At 36.7% G+C, this 25,993-nt stretch overlaps 2 protein-coding genes and 1 long non-coding RNA gene across 8 annotated transcripts in view; 1 reads left to right on the top strand and 2 right to left on the bottom strand.

Annotated features, from left to right (window-relative positions):
* ZZZ3 (zinc finger ZZ-type containing 3) overlaps window positions 1–14,199 on the bottom strand; it is an 88,720-nt gene extending 74,521 nt beyond the window's left edge. For 4 of the 6 annotated variants that reach the window (XM_032494617.1, XM_032494618.1, XM_032494615.1 and 1 more), the window contains exon 1: window positions 13,808–13,940. Coding sequence is in view for 1 of the 6 variants with exons in the window: in XM_032494621.1 (XP_032350512.1) it covers window positions 13,808–14,184 (377 nt within the window). In the remaining 5 variants the exon portion in view is untranslated. Of the gene's footprint in view, window positions 1–13,137; window positions 13,200–13,807 lie in introns of those variants that run through there. The other 2 variants (XM_032494621.1, XM_032494620.1) reach the window with 2 other exon arrangements.
* LOC116668095 lies at window positions 13,813–18,747 on the top strand. The gene is made up of 3 exons (XR_004325179.1): window positions 13,813–13,942; window positions 18,409–18,498; window positions 18,606–18,747. It is a non-coding gene; the product is annotated as an uncharacterized LOC116668095 (long non-coding RNA).
* A 5,237-nt stretch (window positions 18,748–23,984) lies between these two features.
* Window positions 23,985–25,993, bottom strand: part of USP33 (ubiquitin specific peptidase 33) — a 53,855-nt gene continuing 51,846 nt past the window's right edge. Inside the window, 2 exon segments of the mRNA XM_032494625.1 lie at window positions 23,985–25,171; window positions 25,547–25,615. Of these exon segments, the coding sequence (XP_032350516.1) occupies window positions 25,014–25,171; window positions 25,547–25,615 (227 nt within the window). The 3' untranslated portion in view covers window positions 23,985–25,013.

Here is a 25,993-nt window from a genome sequence, read left to right on the forward strand (position 1 = left end):
AAACACTTTTATACAAATTTCCAGCCCCATTTTCTACCTACCGCCAAAAAATTCTATGTCAACAATCTAAATGACAAATGTCTAACCACCCAAACTAAAAAACTTTGAGACATCTTAACTCTCTCCTTTTCCCACCAATATACAATCAATAAACCCTACTTATTCTGCTTCTGAAATGTCTTGAAAAAAACCTTCTACTCTTTCTGTCCTATTGTTATTGCTCCAGGTCAGGCCATCATCACTCCACTTAAACAACTGTAATAGCTTAGTCTCCCGCTGCAATCTATTATTTACTTGTACTTGTTCACAAATATGTCTTAAAAAACACAGCCCTGACTCCTCTGACTTTCAGTTCCCTAATTTAAAAAAAAGGGGGGGGGGGAATGCAGTAACTTTCACCCATCTTCAATTCCTGGAAAACTCTTCTTCCTCAAAGCCCAATTCAATGACCCATCAGAATTAACTGCTCTCTCTCTTTTATTTCCATAAGGCTTAATTCTTCTATCATAGCATTTACAATGTATAGTTTGATATATCTATATTCCTTACATGACTACATGCTCCTTGAAGGAACAGTGCAATCATCATTTATTCTTAGTACAGTGCCTTAAAGTTGGTGAAATGAATAGAATTCTGCTCATAGAACTCTTCAACTGAATTCTATACACAATGATGCCCCTTGGAAACTCCCTCATCAGGGAAAACCTCTTGAGACCAAGTGACATTTGAACCTAAGAAGCAAGGGAACAAGCATGCAAATATACGAAAAGAGTGTTACAGGAAAAGAGAACAAGTACAAAAGCCCTTTTACCTGGAAAGGGTGTTTTAAGGGAGATTTAATCCGCTCAGCCACAATTACTGAGCTATATTAATCAGTGTCATTCCTCACCCTACCCAGAAAAACAAGAATATTCTTAGTTTATATGAAACTCGCCAACTTATTAACAGAATAAAATGTGTAAATTGAACTTAAAAGACAAGTTTTTTAACTTGTTAACTACTCAATATTATTTTACCAAAATGGTCTTCTCTATACCCAAAAGCAGTTATAGACATCAAGAAACAGCAATGCTACATTGCTCTAAGTAATTCATTAGAACTAGAGATCTAAATTTAATGAAACGAGATGCTCTTTACCAAGTAACAATCATGGAACAGTTTCCTCTTTAAATAGGGTTGTCTCCCTTCCAGTATGAAAATCATTCTCCTAAATATAAGGGAAGTAAAATAGGATTTGAGTAGTTCTCATTATTTCTCTCCAATCAATAGGCCTTTCTTCCTTACTGATCTTGCTCTGAATTTAGCTAAAGCCCTTCTTGTTGTCTTAGGCATTTTTTGCAAACTTTAACTCATTCAGAGCTCTAGCCTCCCCACACTCTGACACATGACTTTTTTGAATTAACCATCAGTTATATACCATTAATAATGTGGGTATTCTTGGTAAGTTTTCTTTTGAAGTCTAATGGAAATTACTTACGTGGAAGTCACAACATTTTCTCAAGATGACTCATGTTTTTCTCCTCTCAGTGGAAATTTTTTGTAATTTTAATAACATGTTTCATTTCTAAGTGCCTTCTATCATTATATATTGTTTATACCATCTGTGGTCATTATCAATCTTTTTTCTGAACTTTCTGAAGCCTGCTTTTCTGTGAATTCCTACCTCATATTATAAAAGCCAAAGTGACACAGTCACTAACTTTTGATTCCCATGACTTCCATTTCTATCTAGGAGACAAAAAAAGAATAGCCTTTTGGAAAAGCATGGGCTTCGAAGTCAGACAGATATTTGCTCACCACTTACTCGCTGGGTAACAAACTTCTCTGAGCCTCCATTTCAATAGAAATAAAATAACAACAGCATTTACTGAGCACCTATTTTATATAAAGTACCTTACATACTCTATATATAAGGAGAAAGTACTGTATCATTTATACTGAAGAAAACAAGGGCTTAGATATAAGCAACTAGCTTAAAGTTACAGAGCTTCTAATTGCTACAGCCAGGACTTAAATCCAGGTCTGATTTCAAGCCCATGTTCTTTTTGCTAGAACACAAAGAAGAGAGTATAAAATGAGCCCACTTGCCCAAAATGTTCAATAATGGTTAATTCCATATACCCCTCACTGTTCTTTGTTGGTCAGAATCAATTTCATACCAGCAACTTTCTTCATCTTTTAGGAGATGAAACTGCCAGCAAAAAATTTATCAAAAGCTCTGATAATCTTTACTATTAGTGTGCTGTTTAATTAATCCAGTTAATTAAATTTAAAACTCTATCATAGTATGCCAAATATAATTTCCAGACATTTTTGTGTTGGAAAAAAAGCCTTATATGCAATCATAAAAAACCCATGGATAGAGACATAAAAAGTCAAGTAGCTGAACTACCTTATTCAGTATAACGTGCTACTCATCCTCCAAATTCTTAAAACATACTATGTAGAGAAAAAGCTTTTTTTAAAAAAGAAAAAACTGTAATTCTTATGAGGTATTCAGACCAAGACAACAGAAACGCTTACCAGAGTTTTCCAGAAACCAAGCCACCACCAAACAGACAAGAGTTTTGTGTTTGTCAATATCATCATGGAACTATAGTTTCTCTTAATTGTCTTCACTTTCTCTTCTCATTTCTTCTTCATAAGTTAGACTGTGAATAGCTAATTAAGCGAATGAAAGAATGTTTCCTAGGCCTAAACACTACCATTCACATCACTTTAAATCTTGCCAATAGGGTAAACTGATCTCAGTGAACAGAAATTAACAGCTAGGATATTAACTTTTTTTTCTTAAAAGTAAATTTAAAAAAAAAAGTTTATGAATTAGGTTTATATATAGGTTTTCACTAAGTTGTAGTATGATACTATATTGCAAAACTTCTAAAATGCACCAGCTGATTTTTCAAAATCCTATAGTAGGCTGAAGGAGAGAATGACTTAAAAAAAGCAAAAGAAAATTTTTTGGATTAATGGAAATATTCTAAAACTGGACTGTGGGAATGGCTGCACAACACTATTAAGTTTACTAAAAAAAAAAAAAATCACTGAATTGTATACTTAAAAAGAGAATGTAACTCTGAAAACCTCCAAAACAATTTGTCATTGATAAGGTGACCAATATGCTCCTTACTTATATTACTACCTTGAAATTAATGCCATCATTTGATTATTCTGCTAATCTGCATGCTTACTTGAACTGAACCCTAAGTATAGTTTCAGCACATCAGGGCCTCTATGTACTGAACAACCATTGTGGTCCTCTTTAATAAACATATAATTCTTGGATATATGACACTTACCATTGTGCAAAAATTTAAATGAAACACTAACCAGTAAGAGCTTGCTTTAAATTTGCATGCAAAACAAAATGTATAAGGAGCAAAGAGTTTGGATAAACAGCACCTTGATGAATAAATGCGATTTAAATATTCAAATCATAGCTACTTCCAATTGTTTTTGTGTATAAAACGTAATATTTTATCAAGAACAGTACGTGAACATAAGACCTGGAAGAAATTCAAACACCACTGTAAAATGTGATACCAAAAATTCATTAGAATATATAATGGTGCTGGAACAAAGAAGGACACATATATGTATGTATGCACATAAATGGCCCTGATAACACCTCAAAATCCAAAAGTAGAGTTTGAATGCTTAAGTTCATAACTCAAACTCTGCATCCAATGCTTGTGTAACAACTATGTAAAATACTTAACCTCTCAGCTTCAACTTGCTCATTTGCAGAATAAGGATAAAAGTAAACTTCCTTACAATGTTGCTGTAGGACTAAATGATAATGAATACAGTATTTATGTTATCTAGTACACAGCAAATGTTCAATAAATTTTACTTTATTAGTATTACTTTTATAATACTTATAAAAATCATCTAGAACAGCCCTTCACAATGCGCAACATACATTCAAACCTCCTGGGAGTCTAATTAAAATGAGATACTGTTATTCAGAAGGTATGGGTGGAGCCTGAAATATGCATTTCTGACAAGTTCCCAGACAGGTGCCATGGAAGGACACTTCTGAGTTACAAGGATGGTTCTCAAGATCTCTCATACATCAGAATCACCTGGAAGGTTAGTTTAAAACAGATTTCTAGGTTTCACCCCAGAGTCTGAGAGAATTTGCATTTTTAACAAGATTCCCAAGTGATAGTCCCAGAACTGTATTTTGAGAACTAATGCTCAAAGGTTCTCAGCTAGGATGTACATCAGAATCACCTGTGGGTGGTTTTGTTTGTTTTTAAATGTAAGTGCCCTTACTATACCCTAGTATTGATTCTCAAAGTGTGATCTCCTGACCTATTCAACTGACATGCATTGTATTTAAAGACTAAAAACAAACAAAACTTTATGATGTATGCTGAAGTTTGAGAATCGCTGCCTCAGAGTTACAAATGAATCAAAATCTGCTTGCTGAAATTTTGCTGACTACAGAAAGAAAAGTACCTACCCATAAATGTGGTTTAGGTCAAACTGGAAAATGTCCTGACTCATTCATTAAGAACAGCATTTATTCAAATTTAGTGATAACTCCATAACCTTTACAAAGTCAATTACTGTCTCTTTCACTCTTCATGACTTATTCTCCTAAAACATAATACCCGAAGTCAAACATTTAAAATCTCCAAGCAAAAAGAAAACTTTTTTAGAAACTGGTGTCTAAATTTCTGCATAACATTTAATTTCCACAAAAGCTCAGCAAATGAAAATCAGTAGGGTCCAAAATGTACGTACATTCAAGACATGGAGGCAACCTAAATGTCCATCAACAGATGACTGGATGAAGAAATTGTGGTATATTTATACAATGAATACTACTCAGTGATTAAAAAAAGAATAAAATAATGTTATTCGCAGCAACATGGATGGCCCTGGAGATCATCATTCTAAGTGAAGAAAGCCAGAAAGAGAAAGAAAAATACCACATGATATCACTCATATTTGGAATCAAAAAGAAAAGAGGACATTAATGAACTCATCTATATAACAGAAAGACTCACAGACACAGTAAACAATCTAATGGTTATCAGGGGAAAGGGAGTAGGAAGGGATAAATTTGGCTGTCTGAGATTTGCAAATGTTAACTACTATATTTAAAAATAGATAAAAAAGGAAATTTCTTCTGTATAGTACAGGGGGCTATATCCAATATCTTGTAATAACCTTTAATGAAAAAGAATATGAAAACGAATATATGTGTGTGTGTGTGTGTGTGTGTGTGTGTGTATATATATATATATATATATATATAATGCATGACTGAGACACTATGCTGTACACCAGAAATTGACACATTGTAACTGACTATACATTAATAAAAAAACAAAATTAAAAAAAAATGTAGGAACATGTCGCTCTTAAATTATTCTTGAACAAAATAATTTTAACAGCTACAGGCCATTTATAATATCCTGGCCCTAACAATTATTGACTGACAGCAACCAAAGTTCATTTATAAAGGAAATTAAACGTATCTTCCAGGTGGACCATGGGACTTATGTGACAGAAGAATTATGTGCAGGAACACAGCAATAAATCTTTCCTAAGCCCTTCTTTAAAATTAAGAAGGTGGAATGGAGTGGTAGGAAAGAAAGTACAAAGGGAGAATTTCTTGTAAGAAAGTTGCCCTTACACTTGAAGCCAGCTTGAAAGGGGATTCTAACTAGGTACAGCTGACTCCCAATTTTTTAGTAGCCTATAATTTGATTTATAATCTGCACACCACAATGTTATACTATTCACAAATACAACATAAGCATTTTTAAAGTAAAATGACTTAAACTTAAATCGGGACTTTTTCTGAGAGAGGAGGGAAGCAGGGGTGGGTATTCATAACATTCTTTGAAATAACAGAGGCTACCACAGGGTAGCTGTCATAAAAATTAGAATGGGAATCGCTGCTTGAAAGGAATTTGAAGAATGAAAAGAAAGCTGCCAAGTCATAGGATAAAAGCCCAAAAAGCCATTAAACAGTCAGGAATGCTGTACCAAAGTTTTCAAAACAAAATTTCTAAGTGGGAAGAAAAAAGAAAGAAAGAAAAAAAAAAAAAAACCTGAGGTACTCTTGTAGGCCATCAATGTCAGAAGTTAAAAGTACCTTGTTCACACAAATAATATTAAAACACAAACTGGGTCCATCACACAATCTGAAAGAAGGAAGGTTTTTCTTTGATGTTCCCTTCTAAGAGTTCCTGAAAACTATGAATACCATGAGGAAAATGTCCAAGTCAAAGTGCTGAGATTTCCAGGTACAGATTGAGTTCTAGGATTTCTCAGGTTACTCATATTAAAACAAGATTAAAAATGCAATAATATTTATAGGGAAGTTAAAGTTCAAAAGCACACAAAATTGTTCTATGGGACTAGACATTAAAATACTGTTTTCTCACAGGCATGGCGAGCTAATGACCAGACTATAGCACAAGACAATTTCCGGCGTTTGATAATGTTCTAAGTAATGATTACACAGGTGTGTTCAAACTGTGAAAATTCACTGAACTGTACACTCAGGAGAACTTTCTGTATGTATTAATACGCTAATCACATTTACGTATTTTTTAAAGCAGGGAGAAAAAAAGGAAATTTCTCATGTCTGCAAAACAACATTTAAAATTGTGTTTAGTGGAGACGTTCAGATTAAGAATTACAGATTTGGGGTAGGGAGTAAAGAGTTAATATAAAGAAGTATTACAAAGCTCCTCAAGGGCTATCAGTAGATGTATCTCACAAATTTACATACACACACCCTTCTCAAGAGGAAAAAATCTTGGTACCTTCCTCTATAATACAACCAAACTAAATTTCACTCTATTTATGAAACACAAAAATCTGCTTCTGATGGAGAAGTGTATGTAAACTGCAGAATGTACTTTCCTTAAACTTCTGTCCAATTAAAAAAAAAAAAAAACAGTAACTAGCAAGGAGGGTAAGTAAGTGCCATAATACAATTGCTATTCCTGGACCACTTCAGTGCCATTTTGAAAAATCAGCTCATCCCTATGGGGCAGCAGAATTTTGGTAGAAATAAAAGGTATCAATTACAGTCCAACCCCTATAAATCTCATCCCAATCCAAGACAGAAGGAAATTTCATCACATCACGCTTCTTCACCAGCAATTCTCTTTTATCATCCCCAAGCACAGGACACACATGTTTTCAAATATTTATTATGTTTTCACATAAAGTTAATCTGATTTCTCTACCTAGCATTAATGCAATCACACCAACCTGTAACTAACATAAAGTGTTAGTCAATATTTAATAAAATAATAGCTTTGGAACCATTACAGTTTTTAAATGTATGTAAGTATAAATATCTCACTTTAAAAATTATTTTATTATCTTTAATAATTATTTCATAAAGGAAAAAAAACACACCTTCATAAGCAATAAGAACTTCAAATTTAAAAAGCTCTCCTTAGCACATATGCCCTCACTAATGCACACATGGAATTTCTTAGATTATTCATTCTTTAATGTCAGTAAATGCACCACATTGCTATGCCATTCTTAACAGCTGAAAAATGAAATGAACCGTGACTCCAGAACTGAGTCCTAGAACTAATGAACACTTTACAATTAAACATATCAGAGGCATGTGATGTCAAGCTGCATATTACTATTTAGTAAGAGAAACATCTTAAGCACAGATCCCAAATTGTTGATCTTAGAAGTTTATTTCTCTAACTCCACAAAATCTACTAGTTTTTCTCTTCACAGTCTCTAGTACTGTACTCCTAAGTAGTTTCATACTTTGTCTTTCAAGATAGGAGAAATTGCTTCATTTAATCCTACTAAATTCTGAGGTACAGGAAAAAGAGTATTTCAAGTTTTGGTTAACAAGAAAAGGAATTATAAAACATTGTTTTGTACAGAATGAGCTTTTATTATCCTCAAATTATAAAGTGCTTTTAAAAATCAATAAGAAAACAAATACCACAATAAAAAGAGACCAGGGCAAATTATATTACAAATGCCGTAAGAATCATCTAAAAAACAATACTTTTTTTTAAGTTTGGGATTAAAAATAAGCAATGTAAAATATAAGCATTTAAAATGTAAAAATGAAACAGAAAAACAAAGAAAAAATAAAACTATTAAATACTTGAGACAATTAAGGATTTGCAGGCAAACATTTAGATTCTCACTTCACAAAAATGCCAGATAACATAAAAAGTTAAATTTATTTAAATCTAACTTAGAAAAACTAAAATAAATAGTATTAAAATCAGTATTATTTACTTATTATATTTCTAGAAAAGGAATTTCAGAAGATCAAGAGTAGAGTAAAAAAAATTAGGTCAAATGATTTGATTAATTTTAAAAATTCTAATTATCTTGAAAACTCACAAAAGAAATACATCTATTAAGCATAATGTTTCACCTTAGTAGTAATCTAAGAAAAAAAGTGGTATATGACTTACCCCCATTACGTTTTTATAAACAGTTGATGCTGAGATATAGAGCAAGTCACTTCAATATGAACATAAATTGATCCTTTTGACAAATACTGTATCAGTGTTTTAAGAGCCTTTAAAATGTACCTAAAAATCATATATGCAATATACAAGATAATACTATATACAGGAAACACCTTATATATGTTCTTCACACTGTTATTCATATATGCAAAAAAGTAGAACAGGAGAATCATTTATCTACACATGGAACACCATACAGCCATTTATAATGATGGTTATGAAGACTGTCAGAATGAGAAAATGTTACCTAACATTAAGTTAAAAGCATGATGTGAAATTAAATGTTTTATTGGCAAGTAAAGATATATTCTTAAATAATGCAATACATCAAAATGTTAATATGGTTACATTAATTCTCAAGATTTAAAATCCTCAAACTCATCATTAAAATCATTAAAACACACACAACTACACACACTTAATACCTACATCCAGTGCTGTCTACCATCACTCTACCACTGAAGAGAGCACGAGGTTTAAATTAACATATTAAAAGAGACTCTAAAGGAAAGCAAAGCAACAAAGAAAATCTATTACAAATGGAACATTTCTCACCTCAGGACACAGCTGTGCTAAGGATGGAGACTCTATTAGAGTTCAAAACTTTAAAACTGATTCACAGACAGGTCATTTACTAATTCTAATTATCCGATATGAAAATTGGTTCATCAACAAATGTGCTAGACTTGAGCCAACTGGTTAATTATTACTGATATCAAATATTAAATGTAATAAAGTCTTACTTGGGAGGTAATCCCTTGAAATATTAAATAAGAAGATAAATAGATAAAAGCAATAAAATAAATACATACACAGCAGCACCATTTTTTTCAGTATCATGAGCTCTGCATGAGTTTTCTAGAAAACTGAAACGAAGTAACAAAGCTTTGAAAACATTTACTCTTATAAGAATCTTCTAAAGACACCGATTTCTTACTCCCTTAAACACAGTATATAGAATAAAACTTTATTTATGATTTAAATCATCATTGTGACACACCATGTAACTATACTGCTCTACAACACTGTGATTCTCTCAGAAGTTAGTGACTACAGGACTGTTACATCTCCAAGTAACAGCCTTAAAACGCTATTCTTCAAATTCCATACACTTTTTAATAGCTCTTCTCCAATAGCCTTGAAATAAGATGACATTTCAGATGTCAGTGTGCCTAACTCTAATGGCCAACCTTGTAAATTATAATCTGTGGGCTAAAAAAAATCAGAAAACCAACCCTGTTAGGGTTGCAAAATTTTAAGTTACTTACTACAATTAGTCATTTCTGAATAAAGCTCATAGGCTTATCATACTTGGTTACAGTTAGTCTGAAGCCTCAGGATCGCCTCAGGATCCCTGCTGAATGGCTGAAATCGCTATCATTCAAAAAATGTTTAATTACTGACTGTAACATACACACAAACACACATACTGGAGTTCCGAAAAAAATAGTAATAGTAACTTAATAGTTTGACAAAGTCTCCTCAGGGAAAGTTACTCATTTGTCTCTGACCAGATAAAGATTACCTACGTAAATGAGAAAGAACAGCTGAAAATTAAAAAAAAAGGGGGTTAGGGAGGTGTGAGTAGGACAAGTTCAAACGAAACAGCAAAATTCATACTGCATTATTTTGGAAGACTTGGGACTTTGGGAAATAGTTACTGATAGTGTTTTTTAAAATTTAATTACAGTAGTTAACAGAAATTTGCACTACAGTGTATATCACATATATATTAAATAGTACTTTAAAAATGAAGACCTCCAGCAAATATTCCTTGTACTTAAATTGAGACTGAATTTTCATATAAAATAGTAGACTGTTTAAAAAGCACCTGCAACATACTTTCATTGATATTTCTGGTGAAGTAATTTACCGAAATCTGTCTTGGACACTGGTTCAGGAAGAGGCAAGAAATAAAGCGTATATTCTTCATATAATTGAAATGTAACGTAGGCATTACACTATACATTTTACAAAGTTACAGGTCTATGGAAGTTAGCACTGTGTCAGACATTAAGGAAGAAATCCAAGTGAGGGCATTATGTTATCACTGTAGTTAATATCCTCTGATCACTGAAGCTCACTGGCTCTCACAGATCACTTCTATGACAGTAATAACTGAGAAAAGGAAAATAAAATTTCTTGGTTATTAAGTTTTACTCAAGCAAAACTCAAATCGCATAAGATATAAGATACATTTATCTTCTTCTTGGATTTTCTCAGTATATTTCTACTCAGTACCTGGGTATTTTAGCGTCTGTAGAAGTCTGATAATTCCCAACGTCCACTACCAAAAACAATTCATAAAACAAAGTTGAAAGAATAAGAAACATATATTATTGCAAGGATCAGATACACAAGTGAACTACCAAAGGCCCAATTTCCAAGCAAAACTTTGTAAATACCTTTGCAAAGGCCCTTACAGAATTATGACCTTTGAATCCATTGTCATTTTCACATGTTTCTACTTCAAAAAATAATAATAAAATGTATTCAACAAGTTACTTAACAAGAGGGCTGTACCTAAGTAAATAATTCATAGTTTCTATTAAACAACTTCAGTTGCTGATGTTTGACAGATGATATCAAGCACTTTGGGGAATGGACTGAAACCTGTTTTTAAAAATTATTTAAGAGGAAAAAATTTCCTCACATACTGATTCCAAACTCTAGTCAACTTAAGCATTCCTCCCACTATTATGAGCTGCCTATTTTTGGACCATGCCCCTGTCAACCTTCTACCATCCTTCCTTTTCTCTGCAACTTCTCCAATTCCCATTTCAATATCAACCTACACAATCCCATGTCTCCTTTTCCTCTTTCCCAAATCATCTCTCAATACTCTTATTCTCCAACATTCCTCCTTGAACTATTACAACAGAAAACACACTGACGAAGAAGAGTGGACACTTTTTTTTTTTTGACAAGTCTTATAGATAATACTGCTGGTAGGCTGGGGGAGAAAAATAAAAGAAACAATCACAAAATGCTGCTTTGCAACTTTTGAGTACATGTATGTTTGTATTAACTACTGATATATCTACCACTCTTCAGTTGAACTCACTAAATTGCATGGTCAGAACTATTTAATTAAGTTGATAACTTTAAACTTCAGGAAAACGCCTATAAACATAAAGTTTAGAATATTTAAGTATCATAAAATATAAACATATCAAAATAAGTGTAAATACACTGCATAAATATTAAAGAAAAAAATTTAAAACACAGTGATAAAACATTTATTTCTTTAAATCTTATTTCACATGGACTTTATTTTTATGCAAAGGTACCAGCATACTAAATCTCTTGGGCAAAAATAATACTATCATTCAAGATATTTTCACAAAACTATACCACCAAAAAAAATCTGTGCAAACAAAAACAAAAATTAAGCATGTATGCATGAGTCAAAAAACAGGTATATATCACAAAATAAAAATACAACTGAGTAGAAAAATTTTTACTGATTGCTAATGTTGTGATAGTGTAGATCTTAAAACAACACCCCTCCGTTTCCGCCTCTTCGTTAAAAAGACAAATCATGGGAAATATCTGGGATAATACACAACTATCGCTAAGAGTGGTTACAAAGATTTAAAGCTTTAACGCTGAGAAAGGCAACTTGGTAAAATGTAACAGGAAGCATTTTACTCTATATTTTCCTCTGTACTAAGTGCAGAGGCAAATAACACTTTCGTAGTTAAAAAAAAACTGTAAATGGATTACCTAGTTATCTGATCAGTTTTGTAATTAACCTACCACTACGAATCCAAAGACTGCTCAAAATACGAATAAAAAAGTATACTATAAATTCATTTTTGGTAAAACATTGGAGAGTTGGAGAAAAACTCGTCTTATGTCAAACTAATTTAAAGAAAAAGTAAACTCAATTCTGATATCAAAGTTTTTGAAGAGAAGTTTGCCTCTAAATTTGACTTAAACCATTCCACTACTACCTTAAATACGTAACCTAAAACAATCATCCCTGAACAACAAAGATGGCAACCTCGTAACAGTAATCAAAAATCTTACCGATAATTGAGTTAATAGGCACATACAAAAAGATTAAAAGAACGATTTTATTCTGACATCAGGTATTTGTCAGAGACATTAAGACTCCCTCCAAATACTCCCAAAAGTTATCGTAAATACAAAGTAAATTAGAGTGATGAGGAAGTTATCAATGACCAAATAAACGGGAGTAAATGATGCCCAGAGAGAAGAAATGGAACGCTATTTTAAGCGTCTGAGAAGGGCCAGTGGAGAAAGGTACAGCAGCAGAAACAAGCGACAGAATGGTTAACAGGTCTGGAACTCTTCAGAAAATGGCAACAAGGGGAAAAACTGACAAGAACGTCTGAAAGTAAGAGGAACGGTATCCAATGGAATCGTCACGTCTGTGCGAGCACGGCTCCAGGCTTCCAGTGAGACGGGGGAACTATCACTGAGGAGGGAGAAAGAGCCGGGCTGAGGGGTGCATTCGCTTCTGCAGGTGGCGGAACGCCCGCAGGGGGGTGGGGAGGAGGATCATGTCGCCTCAATTGGGTCAATGTATTCCCTTCAGGGCTAGAGGGAGCTGACACAGCACGTCTCTCGGCACCAAGAGGCACGTGCCCCCGGCCCCTCCCTAACAACTTGCCTTGTAGAAAGAGTTGCGAGTCTCAGGCCCCCGGAACCCAAGGCTCCGCCATCCAGGACAACTGCTCTGCCAACAAGTCCCGCGAGAATCGGGAGACCTCGCGATACAAACCCAGTAGCATCTCGCGAGTTTCCTCTAGAACTAACATGGCGGTGCAGAGAAATCGGTATTGCGGCACTTAACGAGTGCTTCACTAACGAAGAGAACGTGAATAACAGAGAAAGAGCAGGAAGTCTTTTTCGCCTTCTATTTCTCTTCATACCCTCCAAGCCGACATAAAAAGTGGTAAACAACGCTAAAAAATCTCCGACGACCAAGGTTACATTACACAGACACATATCTCACTGCCTCGGCCAGCCTCCCAGACTGTCACGTGGAAGCGGAGTCTCAGCGTGCCGGTCACGTGGACCGCTACTGAGCGGGCGCGCGCCCGACGCAATCCTCAGAGCCCTCCCCGCCCCCCTTTTGCCCGCGCACACGTGCGCGCGCACCCCCGCCCCACGTGGGGGCTTCGCCGTCGCTGCCGTCGCCGCCACTGCCTCCAGCCCACCCCCTCCTAGCACTCCGTTCCAAATCCGGGTCCCAGAGCCGATCGTCCCTGGGCTCCCTCCTCCTCCATTCTCCCTCCCCCGCATCTGGCCCCCACCACGTGCCCCGAGCGCCTGCTCACCTTTCGCGTGAGGTCGGGCGCAGCAGGCCACTCCGGGAGGCGCCGCCGCCGTGGCCGCTCTCCGCCCCCACCACCGCACTGGCTCGGGAGGCCGCCGCCGCAGGAAGCTCGACAGCGGCGCCGCGGCGCTTCCAGGTGGGTCCCCGCCTCCCGTTCCTGCCACTTCCCGCAGCACCAGCGGCTCCTTCCGGTCCCCTCCTTTCTCCTCCTCGCTGGGACGGGCGGGCGGCGGCGGCTGCAGGCGCGCTCACGACACCGCCTGCTGGTAACCGCGGCCGATGCAGCGCCGGCGCGCCGGGGGCGGTCGAGGTCCGCCCCCGCAGTCCGCTCCCGCCCCTGGGCAAGGGTTGGACTTCTGAGGGCAGGACCCAGTCCATCCCCTGCCCAGTATAACTGGGCCCTACCCACGGAGGAAAAGCGTCCCTGTAGCTCCGCTGTTGGAAATCCTCATCCCATTGTGCCCCTTGAGGGATTGTACACCCTGTCTTCCTTAGCAGTGTGGTCTAAGGTAGAAAAATATGAGTGTGTGTATTGTATATGCGCCTGCCTACCTCATCTCCAATCACATAGCCCCTTCGCTCACCTCTGGCTTTCCGGTTGTCCTACAACACGCACGCTCAATCTGCTTCAGGACTTTGCGCTTGCTGTTCCCTCTGGCTAGAACACTTCCTCCAGATTTAAGTCGTCGATGTTCAACGCGTATTTCAGGTCCCTTCCCAAAGGTCAACATCTGAGGCTTCCCAGGCCATTCTATCTAAAAGAGCACTTTTGCACCAACGCTGTTACTGCTCACAGTTCTTCATGACAGTTATCATTTCCAGACCTTGTTTGTCCCCTGCCACCAAGAATGTGGGATCCTTAAAAACAGGAACTTTATAACTTTTGCCCCTTGCTGTGTCCACAGACCTGTGTCTGGCACAAAGGACTGTTCAATAGATGCTCTGTTAAATCGTATCAATGAACTATGTTGAGCATGCAGGAAAATAAAGGTGCAACACGTACTGATGGAGGTTAAGTACTTACTCTGGGTTGATAGTTCCATTGACAACGTCACTGTTAAAGAGCTTTGGAAAAGCCGAGCTAAATCTCCTTCCATGTCTACAATTCAAAGATTCTATTCCAAAAATATCAAACCCAGTGGTAGAAGCCGGTTTGTTTGGGTTTTTTTGTTGGTTTTTTCTTTTCTTTTCTTTTCTTTTTTTTTTGGCTGGGGGTGGTAATTAGGTTTATCTATTTATTCCTAGAGGAAGTACTGGGGATTGAACCCAAGACTTCATGCATGCTAAGCATGCACTCTACCAATTGAGCTATACCCTCCCCTCAAGAAGCCATTTTTAATTGAAGTTCTGCTGTCGTCCAGTACTGATTCGTTGCTTTCGTTTTACTTGTCTTTGGAACTTTTTTACAGGCAAGTGGATGTGTGCCTCCTGTTATTTTGCTAATAAAAGTTATTAAATGGTTGCAATGGCATTTTCTATTTGTTTTAGTTCAGAGTTCAACTCAAAATAACTTCTGTTGGAGACTGAGGGTGGCAGGTCTATTTTTATATTAACACATCAACAAGCCTTTATTGAATCCAATTAGTTCCAGGCCCTATGCTAGGACTAGAGACAAAAAATAAACAAAACAAGGTTCCCTTACTTTGCTCTCTATGCTTATAGAGACAAGTTTTGCTTACACTTACCATAACAATGATCTCTTCTTGAGTCCTATGTTCCAGGCAGTATGCTATGTATTTTTTAATACCCTGCCCTATTTTAGGCTTCCAATAATCCTGAGATAGATAACTATTAGTGGTAGGCATTGAAACGTACTTATCAGATCGCCTTCAGGAATGAGGGACTTACTACCCGAGTGGCCAAGAGTATTGCTCCCAGAGAGCCAGAGCCATCAGCTGTCACCCGCCTTCTGCTTCTGGCATTGCCCGATGTCACACCCCTTCTCAAGGAGGCAAATTCAGTGACATTAACACAGCACCAATACCTCTCTCAGAATTGTTGGAAGGCCCAGCCCTTTCACCTAAACTTGGGACAGTTCTGATGGATCGTCGTACTTCCAGAACGACCTGCATCCCATCAAGACTGCATCGCAGCTCGACTTCTCCCTCTGCCCAGTTCTTCCCATCCCTCTCACAAGTGATGATCCTAAGAGCATCCCCTAATAAATATGCACACTAATCATGTAAGAGTCTACTTTCTGGAAAACAACATGTGTAACACTATTGACGATTTTTTTTAAATGTGAAAATAGGCATAGGTTAAGTAACTTGCCCAAGTTTGAGCTGCAGAACATTCTATATGGAGATATCAGTAAAGTATCATGGGAACAGAGGAGGCCTTGGGAAAGGTTTTTAGCAAGGGTTCACATTTGGGTCACAACAGGACTTTGCAAAGCACAGAAAAAAGACCATTCTCAGCTGAGGGAACCACATGAATAAGAATATGTGAGAGGGGAACTACAAGTAGCCCCAAGTGGCTGCACTCTAGGGTCTTTGGAGCAAGTACTAAAGGGTGAAAGGAGAGGACCATTTCATTGATGCTAAAGAAGGTAGCCATGGAGAGAAAACTCTCCCCCTGGGGGTAGATCCTAGCTGAGTAGAAAGGGATAAAAACCCCTCAGGTATGTAATTAAGAAAAGGAGAAAGGAGCTCCCTTGCTCTTGGAAAAAGAGCTATCTCACTGGTGAAGGCCACTCCCTTATTACGATATATGCCTATATGAGCTTTGTTATTTTTGTTTAGGATCATAGAATAGTGAAAATGGAGGAGACTTCAAGATCATCTAATTCAGGGGATTGTACAGTATTTTCTGAAGCACTGGCTTTCCTTTTACACTCTTATGCTAGAATCTAATATTTAACCTAAATAAAAATGACCTGGAAATGGACATGCACTGACCTCTCCCTCAGTCCCCTACCATGGCACTTAAGCTTCAGAACACACTTAGAAAACCACTGACGTAGTTCATCCATTCATTCTTTTAAGAAAGATGCCGGGAGCTGCACAAGGTGCTGGAGGTACAGTAGTGAACAAAGCAAGTATAGACCTTACTCCTCCACAGCCTGTAGTCTAAGCAGGGAGACTGTCATTCAAGAAGCAACCACACAAACACTGCATATCAAACCGATAAGTACCATGAATGAAAGTACAGGTCACTATGAAAATATGCCCCAAAGTACATGTTCTAAGGTCTTTTGTCTGGGTAGAAGGAAAAGGGAGGACTTCCTGAAAAAGTAACATTTAGGCTGAATGAGACCTGTATTTAGGAGTTAGGCAGAGGGTGGGAAAAACATTCTACAGAGAGAAGAGTTGATGCAAATATTGTGTGACTCCTCCTGCTTCCTTCCCCTTGCTTCACCAGGCTGGTCAGACGTGGTAGATAGTTATATTGGTGTCACCTGATGAACTATGCCTGCTGGTATGCAAGCCCTTGTGTGGTTCTCTCCCAATAGAAGATGGCAGAAATGATAACTGTGCCAGCTCCAGTCCCAACTCTTTAGAAGCCTGCAGCATTTTCTTTCACCTGCTTGGAACGCAGCTGCCAGGCAGTAAGGAAAATCAGGCTTTCCTTCTACAGAGAGAAGCCACGTGGCCCTGGGAGATGAGATCCTGTAGAGAAAGGCCCTGATGGAGATAAATGCAGTGCCTCAGCCAACAGTCAGCACCAAAACCCCAGTTATACTAGAAAACTTCTTGGTCTCAGCATATCTGCCAGCTCAGTGCAGCCTCATGAGTGACTCCAGACAACACCACATGGAGAAGAACCACCTAGACCACACAGGGCACTATGAACAATAACAAATCCTCATTTAAAATAGTAAGTTTCGAGGTTCTTTGTTTCACTTCCAAAAGATCATCTTCAACCTGAGTAGCAGCATGACTTTACTGCTGGAGAATGACACCTGCTGTTATGCGCATGAACAGTCTCAGACTTCAGTGTCCACAGGTCCCGCAGCAGAACTTCACACCCGTGAGAGACAGAGAATTAGAAGAACTTAAACTCAAAGGGCTTGTCTGATAAATCTACACCTGAATAGTTGCTATCATAATTGTGCCTCCATAATATTGCCAAACACTCAGACATGAATTGTGAAAGTCATTATCTACTTAGCATTTACAGCCATACAGAGGGATGGACTGGCGTCCCAGACTTTCTGCCCCTGGAGACAAGTGAAAAGCACTATAGGATTATGCTTCTGGCAGGACATGTTATATGCACCCGAAACTGGGGAGAGAGATACTGTACATTTGCTCTGTACTTTGTACCTTTTTAAAATTTTATTGAAGTATAGTTGACTTACAATGTTGTATTAGTTTCTGGTGTACAGCATAGTGATTCAGTTATACGTATATATTCTTTTTCATATTCTTTTTCATTACAGGTTATTACAAAATATTGAATCTAGTTCCCTGTGCAGTACAGTAGGATCTTGTTGTTTACTCATTTTATATATAATAGTTAATATCTGAAAATTCTAAACTCCTAATTTATCCCTCCCCCTCCTTTCCACTTTGAAAACATAAGTTTGTTTTCTATGTCTGAGTCTGTTTCTGATTTGTATATAAGATCATTTTTGTCATTTGTACTTTATATCCTTTTAAGCATTCAGTTTCACAACAGCCCAAGGGGACAGACACTCATTTTGCAGATGAGGAAGCTGAGGTGGGAGAAATTGCCAAGGTCATACAGCTAGTAAGTTGAAGACCCCATATTCAATATAAGCAATTTAAGCACTGTAGACTGATTGCATTAATGGCCTTATCGTTCACATCTCTCTGTATCCACGTCTTTTGCCACAGGACTTTGCAGTTCTTCTTATTAAAAGTAGAATATAATTCCTCCTCCCTTGATTGAGTTACTCTGCTGTGGTCGATGAAACGTTAGCAGATAGGACTCATGCAGGGACTTGAAAATGATTTGCTCCTCTGCCACAGCCAAGAGAACACGCCTGGGTTAGTCTGTTGAAGGACACAAGAAACAGAACCAATTTGCTGCAGTCATCTCAGTAGAAGTCATCCTGGATCAACACAACCCTGGACAAATAAGTGAGCCCAGCCAAGACCAGAGACCTGCCTGGCCACGCCACACAGCTGACTACAGATACAGGAGTGAGGACTGAGCCCAATGAGATCAGCCAAGTCCTGATTAGCTGAATTTCCCAGACTTGTAAAAATAAATAAATGTTCTCGTATACTACTTTTTGTGGTTGTTCATAGCATCACTGTAGCAAAAGTAACTGAGATACTGACTCTGGATCCCATATTGCTAATGACTATATTGCTTTTCAAATTGTTCAAGTTTTAGGTGACTGACATGTAAGTAGATACATTCAGCAGTTAGAAATTTGAGACTAGAATTTGTAAGAGGCACTAGGGAAGTGAATATACTTAAGAATCATTTTAAAAGAAATGATGTTGAAAGCAAGGGAGTGAATGAACTCTCTAAATAAGAGAATATGTATTTACAAAGGTAGGAAAACAGATTTATCATTAAATATCCAGAATAAGAGTGATAAATAAAAGGCACAGTAGGCAGATATGCAGAAGGGAAAAATTTGATAAAATGCAGCACCATGCAACTTTAAGGAGGGAAGTTTCAGGATAAGGTTGTGAATGAGAAAGTCACTGGATTTTCTAATTGGAAATTTACTTGTGACTTCCAAGAGAAGCATAGGTTTTGGAATCAGACAGATCTGGATTTGAATTCTAAAACACTGGATAGTTGTATGTACCTGAGCACATTAATCTGTTTGTAAACACGTTTAGCCCAGTGCCTGACCCTTGCTAAGGACTCAAGATCAGTAGTGATTAGTAGTGGTTGTGTTATTAATAAGATACTTTTGAATTATAGCCCATTTTTTTCCCTAGGAAAAGTTTCTTACCTAACCTCCTTACTTAACAATCCTTCAAAATGATGTGTATTCAAACCGATCATCTTCCTTTGAGAGTTAAGGTAGTAGCTTCAAAATACAAGGAATTTGCATTTTTCTGATATAATTAACTACATATGATACTCCAAAATTTGTTATGAAAATAGTAATGGTTGTTAATAGGTTATGTAAGAGGAAAAACTGTTTTTTGAGGAAAAACATTTTTTGATCAGAGTGGCAATAGTAAAAGCCAGATAGATTTGAAAAGTAAAGAATGGAACAGTGAAGTGGAAGCAAAGGGTGAAATCGAGCAGGACCCTGTGCGGCCTTCCAGGTACAAATCCTTTTGTGTCCCTGGTTTCTGGTTTGTAGGAAACAGGCCTCATTCAGCCTCATAGGTTTTCCCAGAGTTCCAAAGGGCAGATTCAAACAGTTGATAATCAGAGAAGTGAAGGAATGCAGAAGCAAAGGAGGAGCAGCCAAGAAACAACAGTGCAGCCTCAAGGCAGGGTCCCGGTTCCTTCTAGTAGGATATGCGTAACAATTTGATACAAATCTCTCTTGAGTTCTTCTATGGGAACCCAGGTGGAGGACAGTAATTTTATGCTGAGGACGAGCACTGGACCTCAGAGTCGTTGGAACCAGAAGGCTGATGATTGAGATTCCTGAAACATCTCCCTGTTACCTCACCACCAACCAATTAGAGGGGGGTTACATACCCTGCAGCCTTCCCTGCAAATTTTGCCTATAAAAATGCCTTCTTGAAAGCCATCAGGGAAGTTTGGGTGTTTTGAGCAGTAGCTCCCCTGGACTCCTTGTCTGGCGCCTTACAATAAATGCTGCACTTTCCTTCACCACAACCCAGTGTCAGTAGATTGGCTTTACTGAGTCCATGCTAACAGACCAAGTTTGGTTTGGTAACACAGTATAAACCAATCAAGTAAGAAGTTTGTCAATGAAAGAGAAGTGAAGAAACAGGCATGGCCGGTGGGGCAGATTGGTCTAGACTGTATTAATTTCCCTTATCTTCTCCCTGTCATTAGGGGAAGATTTAGCAAGTTTGAAGGCAGGGGAAGGTGCATGTAAAGAGGGAAAGCTGGAGAAAGTCTATGGGTGGATACTTTCCTTTAAAGTGTGCTGAGGTATAAGTATATGTGTATGTGCGTGCGCGTGCGCACACACACACACACACACACACACACAATGGAATACTACTTAGCCATAAAAAGAATGAATTTTTGCCATTTGCAGCAACATGGATGGACTTGGAGGGTATTATGCTAAGTGAAATAAGTCAGATGGAGAAAGACAAATACTGTATGATATCACTTATTGTGAAATCTAAAAATTACAACAAATGAGTGAATATCACAAAAAAGAAGTAGACTCACAAATATAGAGAACAAACGAGTGGTTATTGGTCGGAAGAGGGAAGGGGGAGGAGCAATATAGGGTTGGGGATTGAGAAGTATAAACTATTAGGTATAAAATAAGCTACAATACATTGTACAACACATGGAATATTGCCAATATTTTATAATAATAATCTTGAAAAATTGTGAATTGCTGTATGATACACTTATAACCTATAATCTGTAAGATTGTATATCAACAATACTTCAATTAAATTTTTTTTTAATTAAAAAAATGTACAGAGGGAAGTGAAAGGGCATGAAAAGTACACTGAATGAATAAATTCATTCATGGGGGAAGAGAGGAAGTCAGAGAGGGAACTAGAAGGGCTTCTTTTCTAATCTAGAAAGAGAGGATGCCAAATATTAAGAGGTGGCAACAGAAGGAAGGTAAGAGCTTATACCTCCTCAATTTTAGCAAAAGAGGAGTGAGATTATTGACTGCAGCCAAGAAAAGGGCAAGGTTTGGAAGAGCTGGTGTTGGCAGTATGCTATCCTAATGAACTGACAAAGGATCACTAAAGATGTCACAAGCTGTGGGAGTTAAACTGATGCAAAAATAAGTATTTTATGATTACCATGTAAAGGTATATAGTTTTCCCATCTTGCCTTATTAAGTTCAATGATTCTAAGTGGTTCTAAAATCCTATGCTTTCTAACTACATTTTAAAACTAGAAGTAGTTTAGTGATAATTCAGAATATGAGTATTAGGATAAATACTTTGTAATTAACCCAGATACATAATTTTACAATGCAAAAATCAACACCTTTCTGAGCAATGGAGTTAATGTGAGGATTAGGGGAGATTAAACTTCTTAAGTGTTGTGTGTTGGGGGGGAGGTGTAGTGTTGGTAATAATTGTTTTTTGTCCCCTTTTTATTTTGAAATTTTTCAGCCCTATAGAAGTTCTCAGAATAGAATGAATCCCTATACCATTCACCTAGATTCATCAATTTTTTTTCCTTAACTGTTTATCAAAGTATAGTTAAGTACAATATTATGTTACAGATATATAATATAGGGATTCACAATTTTTAAAGGTTATACTCCATTTGTAGTTATTATAAAATACTGACAATATTCCCTGTTGTACAACATATTGTTGTAGTTCATTTTATACCTAATAGTTTGTACCTCTTAATTCCCAACCCTACATTGCCCCTCCCACTTCTGTCTGTTCTCTATATCTAAGTCTGCTTGTTATATTCACTAGTTTGTTGTGTTTTTTAGGTATCACATAGTGATATTATACAGTATTTACATTTCTCTGACTTATTTCACTTGGCGTAATACCCTCCAAGTCCATCCATGTTGCTGCACGTGGCAAAATTTCATTCTTTTTATGGCTGAGTAGTATTCCATTCTCTGTGTGTGTGTGTGTGTGTGTATGTATGTATACACACACACATACCACATCTTCTTTATCCACTCATCTGTTGATGGACACTTAAGTTGCTTCCATATCTTGGCTATTGTAAATAGTGCTGCTCTGAACATTGGGGTGCATGTATCTTTTTGAATTAGTGTTTTTGTTCTTTTCAGATACATACCCCAGGGTGGAATTGCTGGGTCATACGGTAGTTCTATTTTTAGTTTTTTGAGACACCTCCATACTGTTTTCCACAGTGGCTGCAGCAGTTTACATTCCCAACAACAGCTTATGAGGGTTCCCTCTTCTCCGCATCCTTGCCAACATTTGTTCTTTTTGATAAGAGCCATTCTCATCAAAAGTGTGAGGTGGTATCTCATTGTGGCTTTGATTTGATTCACTGATTATTAACTCTTTCCACCTCTGCACTCCCTCTCCCTGCTTTAGCTCTCACATGTTTATTTCATATAGCATGACCTCAACCTTAAAAACTTTACCATGTATTTCCTACCAAGGTTATTCTTTCATATTACTACAGTAGTTACCACATTCAAGAAATTTAACACTGATACAATACTATTATGTAATATATACTCCCTATCCAAATTTCCCCAATTGTCCCAGTATCACTCCTTATAAATTATTTCCTCCAATCCAGGATCCAACCAAGGATTACGCATTATATTTTGTTGTAATGTTCTCTCAATCTTCATTAGTCTTTTTTGTCTCTCATAACACTAATTTTTTGAAGATTCCAGGAAAGCTGTTTTATATAATGTGCCTTTTTAGAACAATTATCTTCATTTTCTCCCCTTAATGATTAAACTCAGAATAAATATTTTTGGCAGCCTTCTTACATAGATACATCCTCAAAAATTACACATTTTGAAAGGGAGAAAGAGACTAAGGCATTACACCATCAAGTGCCAATTATGTTAGGTATACAGAATACAACAATATGACCAAGTATGTTCTAAAAAGAATTCAATGAGACAATATATCATAGTGATTAAGAACACTAGTATAAAGGTACAGTGACTTTAGTTGGCGTCCCATACCTGCTACTTCTTTGCTTATGACTTTGGGCAAGCCACTTGACCTAAGTCACAGGTTGTAATGAGGATTAAATGTTAGTAAAGCATTTCAGTAGAGTGGCTGAAACACCATAAATATTTAATAAATGGCAAGCATTATTAAAAACAAACCTATTTTGATTATCTCCTAAATGCCAGGCATTACACTAAGCTCTGGTGATTCAAGACAGATCAATAACATCATTCAATCCTTGAAGAGGATCATAGTATAATCATGAGAAAGAAGAAAACTAAAAACTATATATTTTTTAAAAATTCAAATAGAGTCTAATCATGGATTATTTAATTTCATTAAATACCAAAACTTTACATACTATACCAAATGCCTTCTTATTTTGCATACTTATGACTAGGAAATAAGAAGATATTAATATTAATAAACTTTATACCCTTCACTCTTAACATCTATTAAATAAATTCAACAACCAAGTTATACATTTTTAAATCATTTTTATTGAACTAATTTTAATAACACTGTTTTAGCTGGTGGCAAGTGCCCCAAACCAAAACAAAGCCATTGTGAATGCTATTTAACATTCTCAAAGTAATCCAGTTTGTTTTTATACTTGGAATATAGTTAAACTTTTGACATCACATAATCAAGCAAATAGCAGTGCATACAATTATATTCAAAAAGACTTTTACGCATTTAATTTAAAAAATCATTCTGCAAGAGGCTTCAGCTTTATTAACAATCTCATTGACACATTCTATATTGCATGCTCTCAAAATAAAAAGTGCCCTAAAACCTACTCTAAGTTTTTTAGTGATATTATGAATACTATCCAGGGTTATAGGAAGTTTAACATTTTACAGTATGAGAGGCAATAAATTACTGATGTCTGCTGACACAAATTCCACTCAGACTAAATACATCCTTGATACATTCAAAAAGACATTCTGTAAATATTAATATGCTAGTTTATATGCTGCAGTGCAAAGTGACACCCTACCAGTTTCCTGAGCTTGAGGAAATTAACAACATTTTCCTGACTACAACTCTCAATTTAAAATAGGCTCTTTATTATACGAAGCCATGTCAAAACTATACAATTAAATTAGGTTTTTGGAGAACTGAAAAGATTGGTCAGTTATGGTGGTTCAGGGTAATGAAAAAGTTTTCAAAGCAAAAGTATTTACAAAGCTACAAAGGATACTATGGATGTACATGTAGTATAAAGACCAAAGATAACCTACTGATTACCAAATGATCACAATTACCCCTTCTCTTTCAAAAATATTACACTGAAAGACTTTATGGTAAGTAATCTAGCACTAAATATACCAACCTGTAGAATATTATACATTTTAACACATTCTTCCATAATGCCCAGTAAGAAGGAATAAAAGATAAAGTATTAAAAGTCAAGAAAATAAACATGCTTTTAGGAATGTTTCTGCATGTGTGTATGTCAGGGGAAGTGAAAATGATTTCTCATCAGAACTCTTTATATCCTCAAAATTACAAAGACCGAGTTTCTACTTCAATTTTTTCTTCTGCTTGTAGTACATCAGGATCAATGTGTACAACCGGAGGTCGCAGGATAACTTCGGGCCCTCCACCATATATAGATTGTAGAAAACTCCATGTTTCTTCAGAAATCTGACCAGAATCTGCTCCTAAAATTAAGTATATGTAGAGAAAGAATATTGTTTACAAACCTACATATTCATGTTGTAAAATCTTTCATAATGTACCCTCCAGTATGAATCTTCTGCGAATAACTGAGAGCTTTTGGAACATGAATCTTCAGACTACCATCCCATACTGTTATAAGTTGAAACTTTATTAAAAAGTTATATATCCTTTTCCCTAGCTCCCATCAACAACCTTAAAACCTTTCCTCAGATAAAAATTAAATATTGTTAACTTTTCCAGTATTTGTCCTACTTCATGGATGAATGACATCATTGAAATGGGTAAAAAAAGTGGCACAGATGGCTAGTGATGATATATTCTTCACAGTGACAAATCATTAACAAGTAAAGGCTTACCTTGCCTGAGCATCACACTGCCACATTTAGTGACTGCAATTTTAGTGTTATCAATAGGACCTGGAGGATCTAAGTCAAAAGGAAAAACAAATCATCAAAATGTATACTTTTCAAAGACGTGTACCGAAGAACTGCACATTTCTGTGCCTGAAATAACTGAAGGCTGGAAATGTATAGTCAGATTATTTTTCAGTCAGATTATTATAGTCAATTTTTAACTGTCTTCTAAGCATCTTCCTTTTAGGGTCTTACTTCCCTCAAAACAGAACCAGGAAATAAGGTGAGAGAGGTTTTCTCACTACTACCCAGAATGTAATAAAAATGACTTCCGGGGGAGGGTATAGCTTAGTGGTAGAGTGCATGCCTAGCATGCACAAGGTCCTGAGTTCAATCCCCAGTAAAAATAAATAAATAAATAAATAAATAAATAAACAAACCTAATTACCT

Source organism: Camelus ferus, chromosome 13 (genome assembly GCF_009834535.1).
Source record: "Camelus ferus isolate YT-003-E chromosome 13, BCGSAC_Cfer_1.0, whole genome shotgun sequence".
NCBI lineage: Eukaryota > Metazoa > Chordata > Mammalia > Artiodactyla > Camelidae > Camelus > Camelus ferus.